Consider the following 20,060-nt stretch of genomic DNA (forward strand, 5'->3'; position numbering starts at 1 on the left):
CCTTTGCTTAGTCTGAACGATTTTCTTTTTCCATGGACACCCACACCGTAACCAAACCAAATGGTCTCCAGCCGTCCAGCTGTTTTGTTGGTTTTGGTTTGAAGCTCTCGCGGTCGCGGCATCAGCAAGCCTGGAGTGCACGTGACCTGCCTCGACGGCAGCCAATCACCGATGTACACGCGTAGGCGTAGCTTTCGCTTCTCCGTCCATCTAGACCTTCCAAGGAATCGATCGCCGGCATCGAGGCGTTGACACTTGCACACAAAGCTCGCCAGGTTCGGCTCCACAAGAAACGAGGAGGATGCTGGTGGAAATGAAATGCATCTTTCTTCTTTTCTTTTCTGGAGTAGTAGTACTCTCTCTTCCCTTCCGCAATGCGCCAGTGTTCAAACTTGGACTGCTTAACAATTCAAGTACCCCGGCCCAACAGATGCTCTTGTGCTTTCTTGGAGATCATGTTGGGGTAACAAACGCCAACAAAGAGAGGAGTGTGTATGTATGCTTGTGGCGTGCCATATTCAGCTGTAGGCTTTTTTTTTTTTTTTTACTTCGCCCATCAAGGCATCAGCCTCTGCTAAGCCATGTTCCGTTTTTCTTTCCCGGCTGTGGCCGGCTTCCCAGAGCCTACTCGTGTTTTGGATGGACTTCAGTACTTCACTCCTGCCGTCCTGAGTCGATAATCCTGAATCCTTCAGTCGCAACAACACTCCCCACAGACAGTTCAGAAGAACCTTCAAGCACCAATACTGTTTGTAATCCAGAAGAAATTCATACGATACATACGCAGAAACTTGGATTGGTTCTCTCCGGAAGTGCTACTCTTGTTCTAAGCATCTAACTTGCAGAGTCAGTTCAAGCATTTCACAACATGCCCAGCCCAGACCCCAGATGAAGCATCTTCAGTACACTCTAAGCTATGGGCTACCAGATCCCAGGAGGTAAAATGGGGGCATCATCTGCCATGTGGATCTACGATAGTATGGGATCCATTACTACAGGTTTACTTGCACGTGTTGAAAAAACAACCTACTCCGCTTCAACACAAGACTAACAACCTAGCGTCAGACTACGATTTGTTGCAAGCCGGTTACCTTCAGAGCATCCTCTGCTGTTACCCTCTGCGGTACAAAATCTGAAAGAATATGCAGGGTTGGGCTGGTCAGTTCGTCGTGCCTTATACAGTAAAGCAGCTGTGTACCTTCCCAGAGATGTAAACGAAAAGATGAACATTTACCTGAAAGAAACTTGAAACCCTTCTGGCTGCAGACAGCTGTTGCTGAAAATTGAGCAGAGGTGGCATCAGATACACCAACAAAATAAAATGGTAGTATGTACAAACCACTGCGAAACAGGTTTGATTTTGATGCTAAGATTAGTGCGAGGGGAGCACAGCTAGGACTTGGATGAATAAATATTAAATTAATTCACAATATCCATGAAATTAATAGTTAATGTATGCATATAAATGGCTATGTTTAGAGAGGGAAGGGGTGGGTGACTAAGCTTTAACGGACTCACAGCTACGCACTAAGGCCCACAAGAACAGAAAAAAAAAAGATCAAATTGATTGGCATCTATAGGTTGTTTAGGGGACCAGCTGTCTCCCACGCATCAGTGGTGTACTGCATACAATCTACATTGACTGTTTTCCTTTACTCCATAGCGATGCTTGACTGAAAAAGAAAGGTTCCTCTAACCGCATGCACAAAATGGCATGTTTTTTTTTCCAGTGAAAGGTGTTTATAGATCCACAAAACAAAAGATATGAGAAGCCTCCAACATTTGGACAGTTATGTAGTCAAAGGCACATTAAACAAATTCTCAACCTTGAAGATCAATCTATACTCATGTCGTCTTACTAGACAACTCATGTGTTCACCAAATCTCGGGTTTTCTGTGTATTGTTTGTATGTCTTACATATTTCTTCCATCTTACTTAAATGAAGTCACAACTTACACCTTTAATTGCATTTTTAAGCATAGATGATGAAGAAAACTGCAAAATGAGAGGAAGAAAGGGCCAGCTTACAAAGATTATCGTAAGTAATTGACTTCTTACGATCCTTCAGGGCATTGCGATAAGCATCCTCTGCAAACTTCCCCAAGAATAACTCCTGCATTTACATGTGAAAGTACAACATCAATTGAAATTACAGAAATATAGCAAGAATCAAATGTCAGCAGTTATTGCCAAATTTATGAATGGTACAGAAATGCATTCTGCAAGTTGCAATAGCAGTACAACCATTCTTTTTTTCCCAAAAATAATGAAGAAGCTAATTCTTTGTCAGATTCTATGGTAAGGTACTCTTGAACAATCTTTCTATGATTCGTGTGTAAATCATCAACAAAACAGAAATTCAAACCAATTTCTCCAATAACTAACTCAGTTTTCTGCCAGTGTATGAATTTGGGGTCAACAAACACCAGCAGAATCAAGCCTAGACAGTAGATACTGGGCATTCCATAGAGAATGCAGTCAGCTAAAGATGATTTATCACCATGGAAACTACAGACTAGCTGACAACATATAGCTTCGAACAGATGAACAGGAGTCAAAGTGACATGAAACAAATCTGGAACCCTCCATACGTGGCCACCAACATTTTGGGTAACATCATAGTTCCTCAAGTACAATTGGCAGGTAAGAACTACTAGGCTTATATAATCTGATTACTGAAACCCCGCAACTCAGTAAACGGTAACATAAACCTATGTTTCAATACACAAGAATATGATAGACACCAATATTTCAGTCCCAGCAAAACAATGAAGACACACTAGGAAAGGTCTTCATAATTCCACTAGCTACCAAGTTTGAAGGCAACCTGTTTCATGTATGGTGTTGGTGTACACAGTAAAGACACAAATAGGGAGGCATGGGTTTGGTGGTGGTGGTGTGTGTGTTGGGGGGCACATGTTCCTGAGACAGAAGTAACACAGTGATAATCAAATCATCCAATTAGTAGGAAATGGACAGAATGATATGATGTTTTAATCCCCCAATATCTAATTGGTAGAACATGTTAATTTATCCACATCAGCTAGTAAATGTACTACTCATGTCCAATTACACCTTGTAAATAAATATAAATTATCAATGAATTCCAATTTCTTGAATCTCTAACTCAGCGTTTTCCGCCTAATTTATCAAGGAAGTATGGTCGGCAAACACCATCAACAAGCCTAGATAGTGGACGTTTTGTGGAGAACCAAATCATCTAAAAATGGAATGTTATCATGATGACTAGTAAATAATGCAATGCTTCCCCAGACAGTATCTAGGCTACGGCACTGGGTACGCCCTTTTTTTTTATCATGATGACTAGTAAATAATGCAATGCTTCAAGCAAATGTACAAAAGTGACAGAAAACAAATCTGGAAACCCCTGACAATGCAATAAACATTCTCTCTAGATGGCATTCATAGCTCCTCTACTACACTTGGTAGGCAAGAATTTCTAGCCTAATATAATCTAAATAATGAAATCCTGCAGCTCAGTAACATGGACCTAATGAGTCCGACAAGTCCCTGCAAAACAGTGAAGACACGCTAAGACAGGTCATCATAACTCCACTAGCAAGTTTGAAGGCAAATTGTTTCTCTTTCATATACACAAATCGGGCAGGATGGATTCGGGTGACAAAATCTAAGGCAATTCATCAAATATCTTGTCGGTGTTGACAGCATCACCAAAGTAACTCCTAATAACTCAATAGAAATCAATCCTAATTCCTAAACCATCGCAATCCGGGAAAAAAATGATATGATGCTTTAATCCTCCATCATCGTATCGATCTGCTAGCATAAACCATTGCATTTATTTATTTATTTAGAGTAGAAACGTGGAAAAGTGAAGGGGGTCATACCGATGCCTTATTGATGAGGAAGACAGCCTCATTGGATGCGCGGATGGTGGCGTCCTCGGCCCGCATCAGCTGCCGCACCCGCGCCATCGGGAAGCTGCACGAACCCATGTCGACCGCAGCCGCCTTTTGCTCCTTCCGCTTCTTCTTCACGGGCGTAGATGCGGGCGCATCCCCATCGCCGGAATCTCTCTTCGGGCTTCTGGCCTCATTTTGGGACTCATCGTCGCCGCGCTTCCTCTTGGTGGGCGTGGGCTTCTCGCTCTTGGCTTGCTTCTTCTTCGTGGGCGTGGTCGCGGGCGCCGGGGACTTCCGCGCTTTGCCGGGTGACTGCTGCTGCTTCTTCGGCGTGGGCTTCTCCGCTTTGCCGGTTGATTTCTGCTTCTTTGCGGGCGTCAGGGGCTTCTTCGGCTTGCCGGGTGACTGCTGCTTCTTAACGGGCGTCGCGGGCTTCTCCGGCTTGCCGGATGACTGCTGCTTCTTCGAGGGCGTCGCGGGCTTCTCCGGCTTGCCGGGTGACTGCTGCTTCTTAACGGGCGTCGCGGCCTTCTTCGGCTTGCCGGATGACTTCTGCTTCTTCGAGGGTGTCGCGGGCTTCTCCGGCTTGCCGGCTTGCTGCTTCTTCTTCGTGGGCTTGGGTTCCGGGCCGTCGCCCTTCTTCCTCTTCTTCGCGGGCGTCGCCGCGTCGCCGGATGCCTGCTGCTTCTTACGCTTGCCGCCCTCTTGGGGCTCCGGCTTGTCGCGCTTCCTCTTCGCGGCCGCCGGCTTCTCCTTGGTGATTTTGCGAGGTTTCGGGGCCGACCGCGCCTTGGCGCTGGCGGCTGAGGACTCACCCGAAGCTTGCTTTGGCCTGCCCTTGGAGCCGGGGGTGGCACCGCCGTTGCGCTGGGTGGAGGGAGGGGCGGGCTTTACTGGGGTGGTCTTCTTCCCGGCCATGTTGCGCCGCCGCCGCCGCGGCCCGAACCCTCGCCGGGAGCTCAAAAGCCGTGATGGCGTTGCTGCGCGAGAGGGGAGTTCAAAATTTCTCGAAACCGCGCTTCGGGAAACAAATGGTCAAATGGATGACTGGGAAACAAATTTGAGAGGAGACTGGTTGCCCGAAGGTACTTCAAGATCATTTATCTTTCAAAGATGAGTAAAATGCACTGAGGGTCCTTAAATTAGTTGACATGTTCTGTTTAGGTTCATGAACTTCGAAAGTGTATTTTTCAATCCACAAACTATTCAAGTGTTTCACTTGAGGTCCAAAAACCTCTGACCATGGTGAGGCTCGCCACACCCCCGCACGGCCCATGCGTGCGCCATCCCTGCCCCCGCTCGCCTCCCTTGCCACCTCACCGCTTGCTGACAGCAGGTCAAAGCGCAGCGGCGAGCGGCGCAGCAACGCGGTAAATGCTAGTCAGAGGTGTTTTGGACCTCAAGTGACACACTTGAATAGATCGTGGACCTAAAAATGCACTTTCGAAGTTCATGGACCTAAACAGAACAAATCAACTAGTTTAAGGACCCTTAGTGCATTTTACTCTTTAAAGATTTTAATCAAATTTTGAAACAACTCAAATCAGTCGCCTTCGATTTTTACCTATCTATAAACACGTGTAAGATAGACTAGAAATGCAGTGTTGGTTGAATGGTTGGTGGGGGCAAGGTGCTCAAATGTGAGATAAAAGGTATTCTCCATCTCTCTTGCAAGAAAGAAAGTGAGAGTTAGAGAAAACATTCATATTTTAAAGGTGTCACCGATAAATCGAATTGGTGGAAGAAAGAAAGCACTTATTGAACGAGCTGATTTTATTTTAAAAGAAAAACAAACTGGCTTGTCTCTTAACTACAAGGTGTAGTCATTGTACCGTCCTATTTCTTGCCTGCCAAGTGCCAACTCTAATTCTGAATCTCGATTACTTTTCTACCGGCCTCGTTCAAAGATGCAAATATGCAATGCGGTCTGCGTGAGCAAGGCTTGGTTCTCATTTTAATGTAGCTAGTCCATTTCAAATAGAGTAATTGATTGGTTAGCCGCACAACTATCATGAGCAATTGTATGTCTTTGGAGAATTATTGGTATTCGAAGAGCTAGGTTGTGCACCAGGATCCTTTGCACTTGGTTGAAAAATTGAAATATAGAGTATCAACCATGCTCATAGAGCAATTTCAACAGATTGATCTTCTCCTTTTTCCCTTTCTATTTTTTCTCAACATAGGGGATTGATGTTGAAAAAATCTACTTCAGCAGATTGATTTTCCATCTCATTTTTTCCTTTATTTTTTCTCAATCCTCAATAATTTCTCTCCAATCCCCAATAGAAAAGAGAGACATCACATCTCCCTTTCCATATAGAAAGGGGGAAATCAATCTGCTGGAGCACTTTTTTCATATATGTTGAAATTGAAAAAGGAGATTTCTCTATATGATAAAAAAGGAAAAAAAGGGAAGATCAATCTCTCTTACTCCGTCGAAATGATGAAAAAGAAGCTTGAATACGCATTGGCATAATAAAAATTTGTTGTCCTGAAGGAACTCGTAACCGGTGGCCGGCCGCCACCGTGGGGGGCTTTTCTCGACCGTCCGGGCATCCCCGCAGCCCCGATCCGACGTGGATCTCAGACGTGGCGCATTTTCATTGGGAGACCAACGTCATTGCTGCCGACGCAGCTGCCAGGCTCCCTTGGGGGGCCCACAGCTGCCACTGGGAAAAGGATTAAGACCACGTCGCCATCTGCGTCCTCCAGGAAAGCGAAACCCCCCCTCCATCTCCACCCCATCTCCATCTCCATCCCCTTCGTCGCGTCTGCTCCAACCGCTCCCTCCTTGATTTGATCACGGGCCGATTGGGGCCGATTAGAGTTTACGAGAGTGAGGGGGAGGTAGGGTTCCGCTCCCGCGGGAGATGGCGCAGGCGGTGGAGGAGTGGTATCGGCAGATGCCCATCATCACGCGCTCCTACCTCACCGCCGCCGTCGTCACCACCGTCGGCTGCACCCTCGATGTATCGTCTCTCCCTCTCCCATGATTAGGAGATGCTTCTCCTGCTAGGATCTCTAATCGCGTGATTTGGCACCTGTTCCGGTGTTTATTTGATCGTGTGCTCATGGTCCGTTGGCTCGTCCGCGCAGATCATCTCGCCCTACCACCTCTACCTCAACCCGAAGCTCGTGGTGCAGCAGTACGAGATCTGGCGCCTCGTCACCAACTTCCTCTACTTCCGCAAGATGGGTATGTGCTCCTCATCCTTACCTTTACCCTAGCCCGCAAGTGCCAGTGCAGGGTGATGTGATGTCTGAACTATATATTGCATAGAGTGCGCCTTGCAGGGGACACTAGTTTTCAGCTCTGAATGGGGATGTGTCAATTTGTTGAATAAATGCCAGTCCATTAGCCATACCATACACATTTATTGTATTCTGTTCATGGTTATGAAACTCAGTAACTGACCGCTGTTTAGTCAGCCACGTTGGAGCAACCATACAGCTCTACCAGACTGATCGTGCAGGTTGGCAGTTATGCGGTTACAAGTAGGTGCACTGTTTTCTGTATACGACATAGTAGACCCTTACATCATTGGTTGCTAGGGTGTTGTTCATCAAGTGATGCAAGGTGCCACCGTGGACATGTTACGATGGAAGCATTGCGCACACCCAATGAGGAACTAGTGTGCCGTGTGCGCCTTACAGCATCCCATCCATTTATGTTTGTTGGAGTTGTGCATGTGCATAAACGACAAGTTAGACTCGAAAGAGTATGGACCTGTTTCATGTGTCCCCTTTTGTTAGCCTATTGTAAACTCACCAGCAACCTAGTTATTAGGTTTCTAACCTCAACCTCTAACCTTCGGAAAAAGTTGGAAGAGTCTCTTTCCCTTGTCCGTTGAGCCTTTTTTAATGTGACCCGGATCCTGTGCCATCAGTGTTAATTGTGTGACGTGCTGCTTTAGTTGCCATGCTTATGAAGAGTGTGTGTGTTGTGGTCTACAATGTACAAACTTTATTTATGATTATGCTGGATTTCAGATCAAAATAATAATGTTCGAAACTCTTTTCGTCCATTCAAGGTTGTCGTGGGTTTTTGGGGGTACCCACAGCCGGGTGGCGGAATGCACCCGCCTAAGCCCCGAGGGGGAGTACTCGGGAAAGCGCTAAGCGATTAGGCCGATCTAGCTTGGGGGCAAGAACGCAAGAACACTTGGGTTTAGAGTGGTTCGGGCCGCCGGAGCGTAATACCCTACATCCACTGTGTGATGTATTGCTCTTAGTATGAGTGGGTCTATCCTCTGTCCAGCTGGGCTTGAGTCATTCTCTAGCGGACGTCTCCCTTTTATAGAGCAAGGGGGACGCATACACAGGCGTTGGACCCCGACAGGTGGGCCCAACAATGATGTATATTATACTAGATAGATACTAATGGTGGTATAGTGATAGATAATCTTTTGCCGGATACTCTTCATCGTCTTGTAAACTCTCTGACCGAGGGGGGTCTGCTCCTTTCCCATCGGCGAGGCGCCCGTTGAGGTAGTGTAGCTTGCGGCGTAGTCTGTCGAGGCTACCGTGTAGGCGTCATAATGGGCGAAGCCGAGCCGTCGTGCCCAACTGGCATAGTAGACTGACATACGCGGCGTGGGCGGCGCCAGCGACTGCACTGTGCGCCTTGGTAACACGCGACCAACAGTGCAACCTAGCAAAAGCCGCCTCGGGCTCTGCTATGGCAGAGCGCACTTCCTCCTACCGCATTGAATGCGGTAGGTAGGCAAGTCTTCCAGGGGAAGCCACGCGGTCCTGCGCGCGTGGCCGCACTCACTGACATGTGGCGGCTCCGGACCTGCCCCAGGCGGGGTGTCGGTTCCTCCCAGGGTTCACCTTACCGGCGGTAAATCGCCGGTTACCGGTGATTTTTACCGTTACCGCTACTTGGCGGCAACACTTACCGGTAGCGGTAACCGGTGTTTTCCGATTCAAAATTTAAAAATACAAAAGTCAAAAAAACGGTTACCCCTACAGTAAAAACGGTAAAATCTATAGTGCAAACGGTAAGGTGAACCCTGGTTCCTCCCTGCTGAGGGGTCCGGATAGTATATGGGGTCCGAGACCCGGCGGGGGTCCGGAACTCCCTGGGAGGTCCGGGGCCCCCAGCTGTTTTGGCTGAGGGCTACCTCCTCCGGGATACGTGGCGTCACCGGATCCTCCCCAAGCGGGGAGCGGGTCCGGGGCCGTTTGCCGGGAGAGTAGGGCTGGGCTCAGGACCACAGGGGTCCGGCTGCTCGGCCGTCAGGGCGTAGTTAAGGATAACTACGAGACTCTTGCCTAGACACAGCAAGAGGGGGTACCCCAGTCCTGGGGTACCGACAAAGGTCAACTATGCATCTGAATATTCAAGCATATAGAACCACTGCCTCTGGATATAATGCTAGTTTATGTGTATTCATTTAATAGCACGGAATGGTTATGCATTCTTGGCTTGTTGCGTGTGTACCTGTGCACTATTTCCAAACTTGCAGATTCTAAGTACTGCCAGGCTAGCATTGCTTAATATTTTTCTGCATATTTAAGTTCTTCATTCTTATAATTAAAAAAAATCTTACTCTTTCTGCAGATTTGGATTTTATGTTCCACATGTTTTTTCTTGCACGGTACTGCAAGCTTCTCGAGGAGAACTCATTTAGAGGGAGAACTGCAGACTTTTTCTACATGCTCTTATTTGGTGCTACTGTCCTAACTGGCATTGTTCTAATTGGAGGGATGATACCTTATGTTTCTGAGACATTTGCCAGAATTCTGTTCTTGAGCAATTCACTGACGTTCATGATGGTATGGGACTTCCAGTGTTCATAATTTTTAAAAAGAAAGTTCTCAATTCAATAGCTAGGGCATATTTTAGCAAAATCTTACACGTGTCTGATGCAGAGCATTAGTAATAACTCTGAGACTTTTGATATGTGATGGCAGGTTTATGTCTGGAGCAAGCACAACCCCTTCATCCACATGAGCTTTCTGGGCTTGTTCACCTTTACTGCTGCCTACTTACCTTGGGTAATTGTTCTCCTGCTCCATTCCTGAATGCCACAGCATTTGCAGCAGCCCACCTGATGTTCAAAATTATTTTATAGTGACCCTATCTGTATGAAATCAATCATCTTCTCACTCCTGAATGTTGCACAAGATGTGAAATAATGTTATTTCTTTTGGTTGCGCATATCTTCATAGGGGAAATGCTTACATACTGGCATTTCTTTAAAATATCTGCTATTTGCCATGTATCCCAATTCTCACATCTAGTGATTCCTGGCTACTTTTTTTTTGTTCCAATGATTGAAATATGTGCTTGCAAGAGTTCTATCTTACTAATGTTTTATGTATTAATTGGATTGCTCCATTTCCTTCATTATAAATACTAGTTTTCATCCACAATATAAATAAGAACACTAACCTTTTATGGAAGTTTTGCTTACTGTATTATTTATTTGTTTCAAAAGGTGCATGTGGTGTGAGATAAATGAATGCCATAACCCCTTAATTCATTTGATTGAGGAATAAATGCTCATAGCAGTAAATACATATCAGAAATCTATATAAGAAAATGGTTCGATTTTACTTTAAAAACGTATGATAATTTTGGCTAGAACTTGTGAAACTGAGGCAGCACTATTAATTTGTTTCTTAAAGAACATCTTTGTAATATAGATTAACTTAATGAGATTTCAGCTCCAACCAGGCAGAACATGATCATTGTCTCAATTTTTTTCTTGAATTGCAGGTCCTTTTGGGCTTCTCTATCCTTGTTGGAAGCAGCACATGGGTGGATCTCTTGGTATGTTTCTTCTTGTTCTGGCGAATTTATAGTTACTATTGTAATGACGAAATTTGACCATCGAATCTTGTAGGGAATTTTTTTTCATGCATGTTTATAGGAATAGTACTTATTTCCCCGATTTTCTGTCACCCACCAGCTGACTAAATGAATGTAGCTGATGGCCATTAGCTTGCCTGTGTGACTTTAGTTTGGCATTTCCTACTTGCAAAATATGCAATATATTGTATTTTGCTTCTGAAGCTTTTGAGTTGCTGCTAAATGTCTGAGTCCATCTCACTTCTGCATTTTTCTGCACAACTCTGTTGTCAATAGATGATGTTGAAGCTTGTTCAACTTGTTAGAAAAAAAAGGGTCTGTGCGGTACAGATTGTCCATTTCTCTGCATAGGTTGGGATCAGAAAAAACAGGGTCTGTGCAGTACATTTTGTCCATTTGTCTAATTAGGTTTCGATCAGAAAACTAAATCAGTGTGACACAAGACCTTGTATCGATGTTCTACACCTCTCACTAGATCTACCTCTTGCATTCTTGATAGGCTACTGTCATCTTGATTCAAATTGTCGGACTGTACGGAATCATGAGCTTCATTTGAGCACACATGAATGATTGAACTGCAGGAGTCTTGTGTAGTTTGCCTGTATTGTGTTCTGACTATCATCTTCATCATTCTCTATTTTCTGTAGGAGTCAGTGATCCATATCTAAATTATTATCACATTTCTTTGCAGGGTATGATTGCTGGACATGTGTACTACTTTCTGGAAGATGTGTACCCGCGGATGACTGGCCGTCGACCCTTGAAGACTCCTTCGTTCATCAAGGCTCTGTTTGCTGATGACAATGTTGTTGTGGCACAGGCACCCAATGCTGGGGTTGGTGCGGGTGCAAGGTTTGGCGGTATGGGTCCAGATCCCCAGGTTCAATGATGACCTGAGGCTGTGACAGATGTGAGGCGGCAATTTGTTTATCTGCTCAAGTTGCGAGATTGTACAAGCTAATGTTCTTGTGTATTTATACAGGCTTGATGAGAGTTATTGTGCATAACAAAAGATTAGTAGTATCTGAGGCAGCTGAGTTTCTCACCCCTTGGCAACGCCGACCGAAATGATTGTGATTGCCAGACAGGCCACCTCAATACCTCATGTTTCTGGAACTTGTTCTTGCAATGGCTAACATCATCTGACCTGTTAGGCTGGTACTCTTTCATGGAATCAGTGTAGTCTAAGAAGCTCTTTCAACCAGAGTTAAGTTCGCTACTTTGGCCGTGAGAATTTCATCGAGCGTTGTAATTGCAGAATGGTGCAAAAATTAGCTCTAACATTGTGCATTGTGGTGGTTGTTTGTTTGCCCTACTGATTCTGTTGTTTCCGCAGTCTGGATGTTCTGACCCTATGTGTTTCAATGACTCTTCTGTTTCCTCGGATCTAAATTTAACCTCTTGGCGTTTCTAGTGCTATGGGAGTTTTTCTTTTAAATTGCTCAAATTTACAGGATATTTGTACTGTTGATTGGCTGGAGAAGCAGCCAGCAGAACAGAGTGAATTCCTTGCACATCTACGGGAAAGTATATAACTATAGATGCAAGAAAGAACTTTTGGATCGGATTTTTTTTGAAAGAATGCATCGAGCTAACTCTAGCGCGAAGTTTAGCGAGAGACACTCGGACGCGAAATGAAGTTGCCGAGTTGGCAGCTATTTCCAGGTTCTCCAAAGCCGAAAGCTACGATTCCAATCCAACGCAGTCATCGTCGTCTTCTTCCCGGCGAGCTCAACTCAAAAAACGATGTCCTCCCGCCACCGCCGCCTGGCGTCGCTGACGAAACTGCTGACCACCCACGTAAATGCCGCCCGCCACCGCGATGCGCTCTCGCTCTTCTCCCGCATGCTCTCCGCCCCCGACCTCCCGCCGCCCACCGACCCCTCCTTCGCCCACGCCTTCCCGCTCGCCATCAAGTCCGCCACCGCCCTACGTCTTCCCCGCGCCGCCGCCTCCTTCCACGCGTTCGCCGCCAAGTGTGGTCTTCTCTCCAGCCCCTTCCTCTCCTCGGCCCTCATCGCGTCCTACGGTGCCGGCGCCTCCCACGAACTCGCCCGCCGCCTGTTCGACGAATTGCCCGCCCGCAACGCCGTCGTCTGGAGCGCCATGGTCTCCGTCCACGTCCGGGCGGGCGACCTCACCGCCGCGGCGAGCGCGCTCGACGCCATGGACGTCGCCCCGACAGCTTCCTGCTTCAACACTGTGATTGCTGCGGTTGCCGAGTCAGGGGAACATCCAGCCAGAGCCATCGAGGTCTACCGACACATGCGAAGGGTAGGCGTCGCGCCGAGCTTCATCACTCTGCTGGCGCTCGTCCCCGCGTGCACCGCGATGGGTTCCTTGACGTCAATCAAGGAGGTGCACGGCTTCGCGGTGCGGCATGGCATGTCCGCGCTTTCCCACATTGGCAGCTCCCTTATTGAAGCGTATGGGCGCTGCGGATCACTAGCCAGTGCACAGAGGGTTTTCGACCAGGTTCAGGATCGTGATGTGGTTGTTTGGAGCTCTCTTGTCTCAGCTTATGCTTTCCATGGCCGTGCAGAGGTTGCAATGTCGCTTTTCAGACACATGAAGGACCAAGATGATGTTCGGCCTGACAGCATCATGTTTCTTAGTTTGTTGGCAGCCTGCGCCCATTCTGTCCATTCAGATGATGCGTTGCAGTATTTTGATGTGTTGACCAAGAGATATGGAGTGGAGGCATGCAGAGATCACTATTCGTGCTTGGTTGATGTCTTGGGCCGGGCAGGACGGTTGCATGAAGCTTACGAGTTTATACAGACAATGCCAGTAGAGGCTACAGCAAAAGCCTGGGGAGCTCTTCTTGGTGCTTGCAGGAAATATGGGGAGGTGGGGTTGGCAGAGGTTGCTGGGAGAGCATTGTTTGAGATCGAACCAGAGAATGCCGGAAATTTTGTTTTGCTCGCTAACATCTATTCAGGTCGTGGCATGCATGAGGATGCAGAGCGGGTGAGAAGGGAGATGGAGCAGCGAGGTGTGCAGAGACTGCCTGGTAGCAGTTGGATGATAAATCGCAAGTCAAGTTGCTAATGCAATGTCCTGATAATTTTTTCGGCCCTGATGATGCATTGTGGATGCTAGCCAAACTATGGTTTAGATTCTTTGCTTGCAGTGATCCTTTATGAAAAATCAGGACACATTTGAGAAATGTCATCACTGGGCACTGGCAGAGCAAGGTTTATTCAGATGCAATGGTCACTTGTGCATGGAAGGTAAATGAAAAAAAAAACTAATTTCTTTTGCTTTGTATTTATTCACTTGAAACACAACCGTGTTTATTATAGCATTTAGGAAAAAACATCTAACTTACCTAGGGTCCTAACTCCACATTTATCTGAAAGATGCCATATGTAGTGTTTGACGTGACTGTAGAACTTAACTGATTGTAAATTCAGCAGAAACATTTATATGGTGAAACAGTTAACTGCAGTCTGTAAATCCTGCAGAAACATGAACTTTTCTTCTGTTGCGGTGGAGCAAATCAGACGTATGCATACCATCAACCGTGACCCTTCTGTGCCCCCAAATCAATCTGAGTTTCTTGGCTCTTGTTCCAAGACTTGAGAGTTGAGATTAGTGCTCCCTCCATTTGTTGCATCATAAGAATTTATACTTTGATTACCAATTATCAACTACAGCATGCTAAACAGCTATTATCCATGGAACTAGGTTAGGATTGATATTCAGTGTAAACTCCCAAAGTTTAACCGAAGCAGTTAGCTTTGTACCATCTTATTCATACATTTCCGATGTCATTTTCCAATCTGATATGGTGTGGACTTATACTCTTGAAATACAAGCTTAAATGCCATCTTTGTCAGCCAAAAAGTCTGTGCAATTATTGTATTAAGTCCATTTTCTTTCTTGAATATCATTTCCCACCAGCACTCATGGTAAAAAATGGTAATTCATTCCAATGAACAATAGAGACTAAAACATCATTCCTACTGTTCCCAGTCACTTAGCTCTAAATTTTTATATGTGTTTGGTTTCCACAATCCTCATTACAATCAGTCGACATTAATTTTACTGAATTTAGCTGACTGCTGGAAAATCCATGAAGATTTCTTCAAGCATCCTTTTCTTTATGATCAGTCGACATACTCTTTATTCTTTGCTGCCGTATTCAGTCGACAGAGAGAAAGGTACTAAGGTTAATATTCACATTTGCCCACTGAATTTGTTGCTTCTTCTGAAATAAAAAATGTTATTTTATTAGGTCAGTTTCTATGGACCGGGGAACTACCTTTAGCTTTCTAATGGAACTTTGACTGCCTTTAGCTGATAGTGCATATGATGCTAACTTTCACACATCTTTACCGAAAGCATGCCCTATTAGAAAAACTATATAAACATAGTTAGTCAAAGTTGGCGCATTAAGCAAGATCCTTAGTGTCTTTTTGGTTATCTTCATCCATCTCATCTAGTTTCTAATAATTTATCATAGAGCAACCTCTAGTTTGTTTATATACGAGGTGCGGAAGTAGTATTAGCTCTCATATTTTTCGTATTCAAATTATCCATTTTTTTTAAAGGATGGCACTATTCTCGTGTGCTTTAAGCACCTTATTTTTCAATCACAATCCTAGGCCCTTGGATCTACACAGACTGCCTCAAGTTCACAACCCATAAGTAGTTGGATGTTGATCCAAGGCTGGTGACTGTTTCTTAAACACTTGAAGTAAAGCAAAAAAATTCTTGCAAAAAGGGTTCTTATACTATTTAGTATCTCTAGCTTCATGCTAATACCAAATTATCTGAAATGTTCGTCTGCAGCACATTATAGTATAATTTGTTTTACTATTTGTACATCTTTCACATCTTCATATTTCGGACGGTCAATCTGTGGCATTTACTGTCTTATACTATATGTTAATTATAGTTTGAAAGTTTGGGATGTGTCTGTATGATCTGGAAAAACCTTCACCAAACTTTTATTTCCAAGATTTAGGATTTGAACTAAATGAGATAATTCAGATATATAAATAAGAAACACTTGTATTCATTTTTTCTTTTGGGGGTGGGGGGTAGTGGTAGGAACTACTACTATTTGGTTAGCTTCAGTAAGACATTGTTGCGAGTAGTAATATCAGGTATTGCGATTCTTATGGAATAGTACAATGAAGTTAATATGGCTGATGCACTACTGGGGATAATTTGTCCTTATATGACAAGCTAACTGTCTGGTATCAATAACTGTTGCTCTTAACCTTGATTTGTAGTGAGTGATCCGAATCATATGGATTCTGTAATTACCTGGAAGGACATTTACCTAACATCCTACATGAGTGGTCCCTATTAACTAGCTCTGTTGTTAGCATTGTGGGGGGCAAGTGTGGATCACTATTGTTAGTGGTGGTAGGCCCCATTTCAGGGAGCTTATTGGCTGATGTGTAAGTTATTCTATCGACCTAACTTCGCCAACAGATCTTGCCACTGGACAACATTCTACACTCATAATTTCTTGTCCTTTCTACTGCTTGTTTCGATCACTAAATTTGCTCATTTGCACCAATACTTTTTCTGCATTGAAATCTTCTTCAAATATATGGACAATGAAACCTTGGTGATTCCATATAGTTCACGAACCATTGAAGAGCATGTTCAAGGGAGCGCACTAAGTCACTAACGTGCATGTAAGTTCAACCTGCAGGAGGTGATGTGTTAATAAAAGGGGTTTATATCTGTTGTTATTTATGCATGTGGGAGCCTCTAAATGGGAAGCAGGTGTTAGGTTTCATGCACCAACCAGATGAACCCAAAAGCTTAAGCTATTGGGAAGAGGTGAGCAATCCACTAATACTTCACAACACTCCCACTCACATGCAGCCGGAACAAGGCACAAATGTGGAAATAAAGAAAGGAGCGGAGGACTTAAAAGATGTCTCTACCAAGACTCGAACTCGAGATCTTTGGCTTTGATACCATGTTAGGTTTCATGCACCAACCAGATGAACCCAAAAGCTTAAGCTATTGGGAAGAGGTGAGCAATCCACTAATACTTCACAACAGCAGGTTTATCAGATTTGTTGGTCTTTCGTAAACAGTTGAAGCATAGCTAGAAAGCACATCACAACAACAACAACAACATAGCCTTTTTTCCCAAGCAAGTTGGGGTAGGCTAGAGATGAAACCCAAAAGAAATAAAGGTCATGGTTCAGGCACATTGATAGCTAGTCTCCAAGCGCTCCTATCCAAAACTATCTTTTTAGAGATATTCCAATTCTTAAGGTCTCTCTTAACCGACGCATCCCAAGTCAGTTTAGGTCTACCTCTACCCCTCTTTACATTATCGACCCGCTCAAGAACCCACTACGCACCGGCGCCTCAGGAGGCCTCCGTTGGACATGTCCAAACCATCTCAGCCGATGTTGGGTAAGTTTCTCCTCAATTGGTGCCACCCCGACCCTATCCCGAATAGTTTCGTTTCGGACTCTATCCCTCCTTGTGTGCCCGCAAAACCACCGCAACATCCGCATCTCTGCTACACTCAGTTGCTGGACATGTCGCCTTTTTGTAGGCCAACATTCAGCACCGTATAACATCGCCGGGCGAATCTAGAAAGCACATCACTATGCTTCTGAAAACCAAACATGCTTGGTGTGCTCATTTTGGTTGGAAATGGTACAGCCTAAAACAAATTGCTTTGTGCTGGACTGCTTTGTACTTAAGTATGCATTTATCTTTTATTACTGTTCTTTTACACCGTTTGCTTGGCTTCTCTTGTAGAGTTTTGAAAAACTGTCCAACTCTTTGATTTGCCTTCTTTGGGCCCTAGCTTGTAGGCTTAGCAGGGTAATAGCAAGCGCCTAGCTGGCTTATCTGTTGTTCTCTAAGACTAGTAGACATATTTTCTTGACAACTTTGCATATGTGCCATCCGTACACATGTGTGGATTGCATCAAGGATACTCAATTTGTTGGCCTTTATCTGTGGGAAAGCATATACTTTTCAAAAGGGTAATGATGATGCACACTAGACAAAGTGCTTCATGCTCATCTCTTCTGTCTTGCACCTATTGCACAGTAGATTTTCTGTTGCATTCCAAATTTTGTTAACTTTATCGAGATATATAACCTCTTTGGTTCCATGGATTCATTTAAAATTGTTAGTTCCTTCAAGGAACATCATACCTATTGATGCTACGTCTCTTAGAGAGCACCTCATATAACCTGTACAGGGAGGCTTATATTGCCACTTTGTCAGCCTGAACCTGCTATCTTTTTCCATTCTTAAGCTAAAAGCTCTTGATGCATTGGTATTCATTTTTTCCTTTGTACCTAATAAACATATCCTTGTGGACATACCTGAAACTTCTATCCAGAAGAGTGAATACGTCACCTCCTTGGGTACCTTTCTTCCCACCCTACAAAAGTGTATTTCATATGATTTAACAACTTTTTCTTGGTAAAGAGAGACAGTTAGATCAGCGTCAAGCAAGCACTACTACCAGCAGATGCATGTGGACCACAGCACTGGCCAGAACCACGGATGGTTCTGCCTACCTGACCGTGCAAGTTAGTCCACTTCTCATCATCTCCTGTACGTGCTAGTGCAGCTCCCCAAGGTACCTTCCAAGTATATATAGACCCAGTCTCTTCACCAGATAGGTAGAATTATGCAAATGAACAGGCTACAAGATCTGACACCTGCTCCATCCATGACAGTGCCGATCGAGCATTCCGCTAGGCCGACGCTGGGGTTTCCCTTGGGAACTGCGCTGTTGCTTCTTGTGATCTTCTCCCTCAGTGGCATGTTCTCATGTTGCTACCACTGGGACAAGCTCCGCTCCCTCCTTCGGTCTCGGCATCCTGCCATGTTCCAAGAGGGTGAGCATACCGTGATCTCCATCGGATCATCACCGAGCAAGACAGCTTCTGATCACAAGGTAGTAGCAGTAGCACTCTGATCTCTGTGCATCTCATCTTAACATCTTCCCGCAGACCTGGAATGTTCATATCTTGTAAACTTCAGCTAAGAATAATCCTTTATGTGTGTGTTGTTTGCAGCTGGAGAAAATGGGGAAAGAGTGTGGTTTGCCTGTTATTATGCCTGGGGACAAGATCCCCAAATTCTTTGCGAGGCCCTGCCCACACGAGATGTGTTTGCCTGAAGCAGAGAAGACTGAAGCTGCGTTGGAAACCAAATGTTCGGGTCATGGGACCATTTGTATCTGTACATCAGTACATGAAAGCACACTTAGCCGTTAGTGATTTATGATTGGTGGATTGGGTGTACATATGCATGGTAATAGATTGTTGTCTGAACATTCGGTCTTGTGCTGCTATATACAAGGATCTGGCCGAGATAGGTGATTATTATTAATTTTTTTGTTAGGGTTTGAAAGGACGATTTGTTCTAGTAACAAGCTTGTTGAATGTTATATCCTTGAGGTTGCGCTGCTCAATCCAGATTCGATTTTGATCGTGGATCAGTGTTTGTAAATATTGTCTGTCTTGAAGCCTTGAAGGTCATTAGCCACGGGCTTTGGATCTGTCGTTCTGGGATTTGTGAGCCACCCAGGTTAGCAATGCTTTGGAGGAATGGTTTCAGATAACCATTCTGAATTTACGAATACCACGTGAGTCGTCAGTGATGCGAGAATGAAAATTGGGTGTAATCGGTGCTATTTTGTTTGCTGTTTAATAGTTGGTCAGGTAGTGATCGACGAACAGCAGTGTCTGTGACGCCATATGTTGTGGTGGAAAAAGCAACCATGACACCATGTTGAGGTGGTGGTGGCGCCAATTGAAGAAGGTGCTTTTGCAAATGCTGCAGTAATGCATGGTGATGGATGCAGTCAGTGCTCGAGCAGCTGGTGCCGTGCACGAGGGCAGCCTATCTTGGCAAGAGTATCTTGGCAAGAGCAAGCAGGCAGGTACGGCGCTCAGCTAGTGGTGGTCTGTCGTCTGTCTGAACCGTACCGGTGGGGACGTGACGCCGAACGAACGAGCTAGCTACAATTGCCGTCTTCCTCCTCCACCTAGGAACGCGGCATGGAGTTGGAGTTGGAGATTGGAGGGTTTTTTTTTAAAAAAAATGGCAAGTTGGAGATTGGAGTGGAAAGAATCGAAGGAAAGAAAAACGCGGTGCGCACACTGCTGCAGCAGCATTGCACCTGCCTATCGTCAGCAAGAATTGGGTTGGGTGGATCTTGTGATAGGCTGCTAATTACTAATAGCTCTAATAAGAAATCCAAAAGGATGAAAAGGGAGCGAGGGGGCAGCGGCCTAACATGATGCTGCATCGTCTATCGCTGGAGTACTACAAGGACGGCCACTGAGGGAGTGCTCCCGTCTCCAATGGTGGGGCCACCAAGTGCTACTGGAGCTTT

At 45.1% G+C, this 20,060-nt stretch overlaps 4 protein-coding genes across 5 annotated transcripts; 3 read left to right on the forward strand and 1 right to left on the reverse strand.

The window, feature by feature from the left end:
* Positions 1 to 727: 727 nt before the first annotated feature.
* LOC120649069 (muscle M-line assembly protein unc-89-like) lies at positions 728 to 4,943 on the reverse strand. The gene is made up of 4 exons (XM_039925748.1): positions 3,871 to 4,943; positions 2,030 to 2,114; positions 1,235 to 1,276; positions 728 to 1,132 (listed from the first exon to the last, which is right to left on the reverse strand). The coding sequence occupies exons 1-4, from the start codon at positions 4,801 to 4,803 to the stop codon at positions 1,062 to 1,064; spliced, it is 1,131 nt and encodes a 376-aa protein (XP_039781682.1). The 5' UTR covers positions 4,804 to 4,943; the 3' UTR covers positions 728 to 1,061.
* A 1,639-nt stretch (positions 4,944 to 6,582) lies between these two features.
* LOC120649071 (derlin-2.2) lies at positions 6,583 to 12,097 on the forward strand. Of its 2 annotated transcripts, XM_039925751.1 has the most exons (7): positions 6,583 to 6,854; positions 6,982 to 7,081; positions 9,452 to 9,666; positions 9,805 to 9,888; positions 10,613 to 10,666; positions 11,205 to 11,306; positions 11,397 to 12,097. In XM_039925751.1, exons 1-6 carry the CDS (start codon positions 6,756 to 6,758, stop codon positions 11,259 to 11,261), a joined length of 609 nt encoding a protein of 202 aa, XP_039781685.1. In that variant the 5' UTR covers positions 6,583 to 6,755; the 3' UTR covers positions 11,262 to 11,306; positions 11,397 to 12,097. The 2 variants fall into 2 exon arrangements, with proteins under 2 accessions (XP_039781685.1, XP_039781684.1); XM_039925750.1 differs by lacking the exon at positions 11,205 to 11,306 and having other exon boundaries at positions 6,584 to 6,854; positions 11,397 to 12,040.
* A 216-nt stretch (positions 12,098 to 12,313) lies between these two features.
* On the forward strand, positions 12,314 to 14,546 carry LOC120649070 (putative pentatricopeptide repeat-containing protein At1g03510). Its single transcript, XM_039925749.1, has 2 exons — positions 12,314 to 13,938; positions 14,173 to 14,546. Exon 1 carries the CDS (start codon positions 12,452 to 12,454, stop codon positions 13,754 to 13,756), a length of 1,305 nt encoding a protein of 434 aa, XP_039781683.1. The 5' UTR covers positions 12,314 to 12,451; the 3' UTR covers positions 13,757 to 13,938; positions 14,173 to 14,546.
* A 3,640-nt stretch (positions 14,547 to 18,186) lies between these two features.
* LOC120648931 (uncharacterized protein At5g65660) lies at positions 18,187 to 19,133 on the forward strand. The gene is made up of 3 exons (XM_039925557.1): positions 18,187 to 18,243; positions 18,315 to 18,614; positions 18,736 to 19,133. The coding sequence occupies exons 1-3, from the start codon at positions 18,187 to 18,189 to the stop codon at positions 18,934 to 18,936; spliced, it is 558 nt and encodes a 185-aa protein (XP_039781491.1). The 3' UTR covers positions 18,937 to 19,133.
* The last annotated feature ends 927 nt before the right edge of the window (positions 19,134 to 20,060 follow it).

Source organism: Panicum virgatum, chromosome 9K (assembly GCF_016808335.1).
Source record: "Panicum virgatum strain AP13 chromosome 9K, P.virgatum_v5, whole genome shotgun sequence".
NCBI lineage: Eukaryota > Viridiplantae > Streptophyta > Magnoliopsida > Poales > Poaceae > Panicum > Panicum virgatum.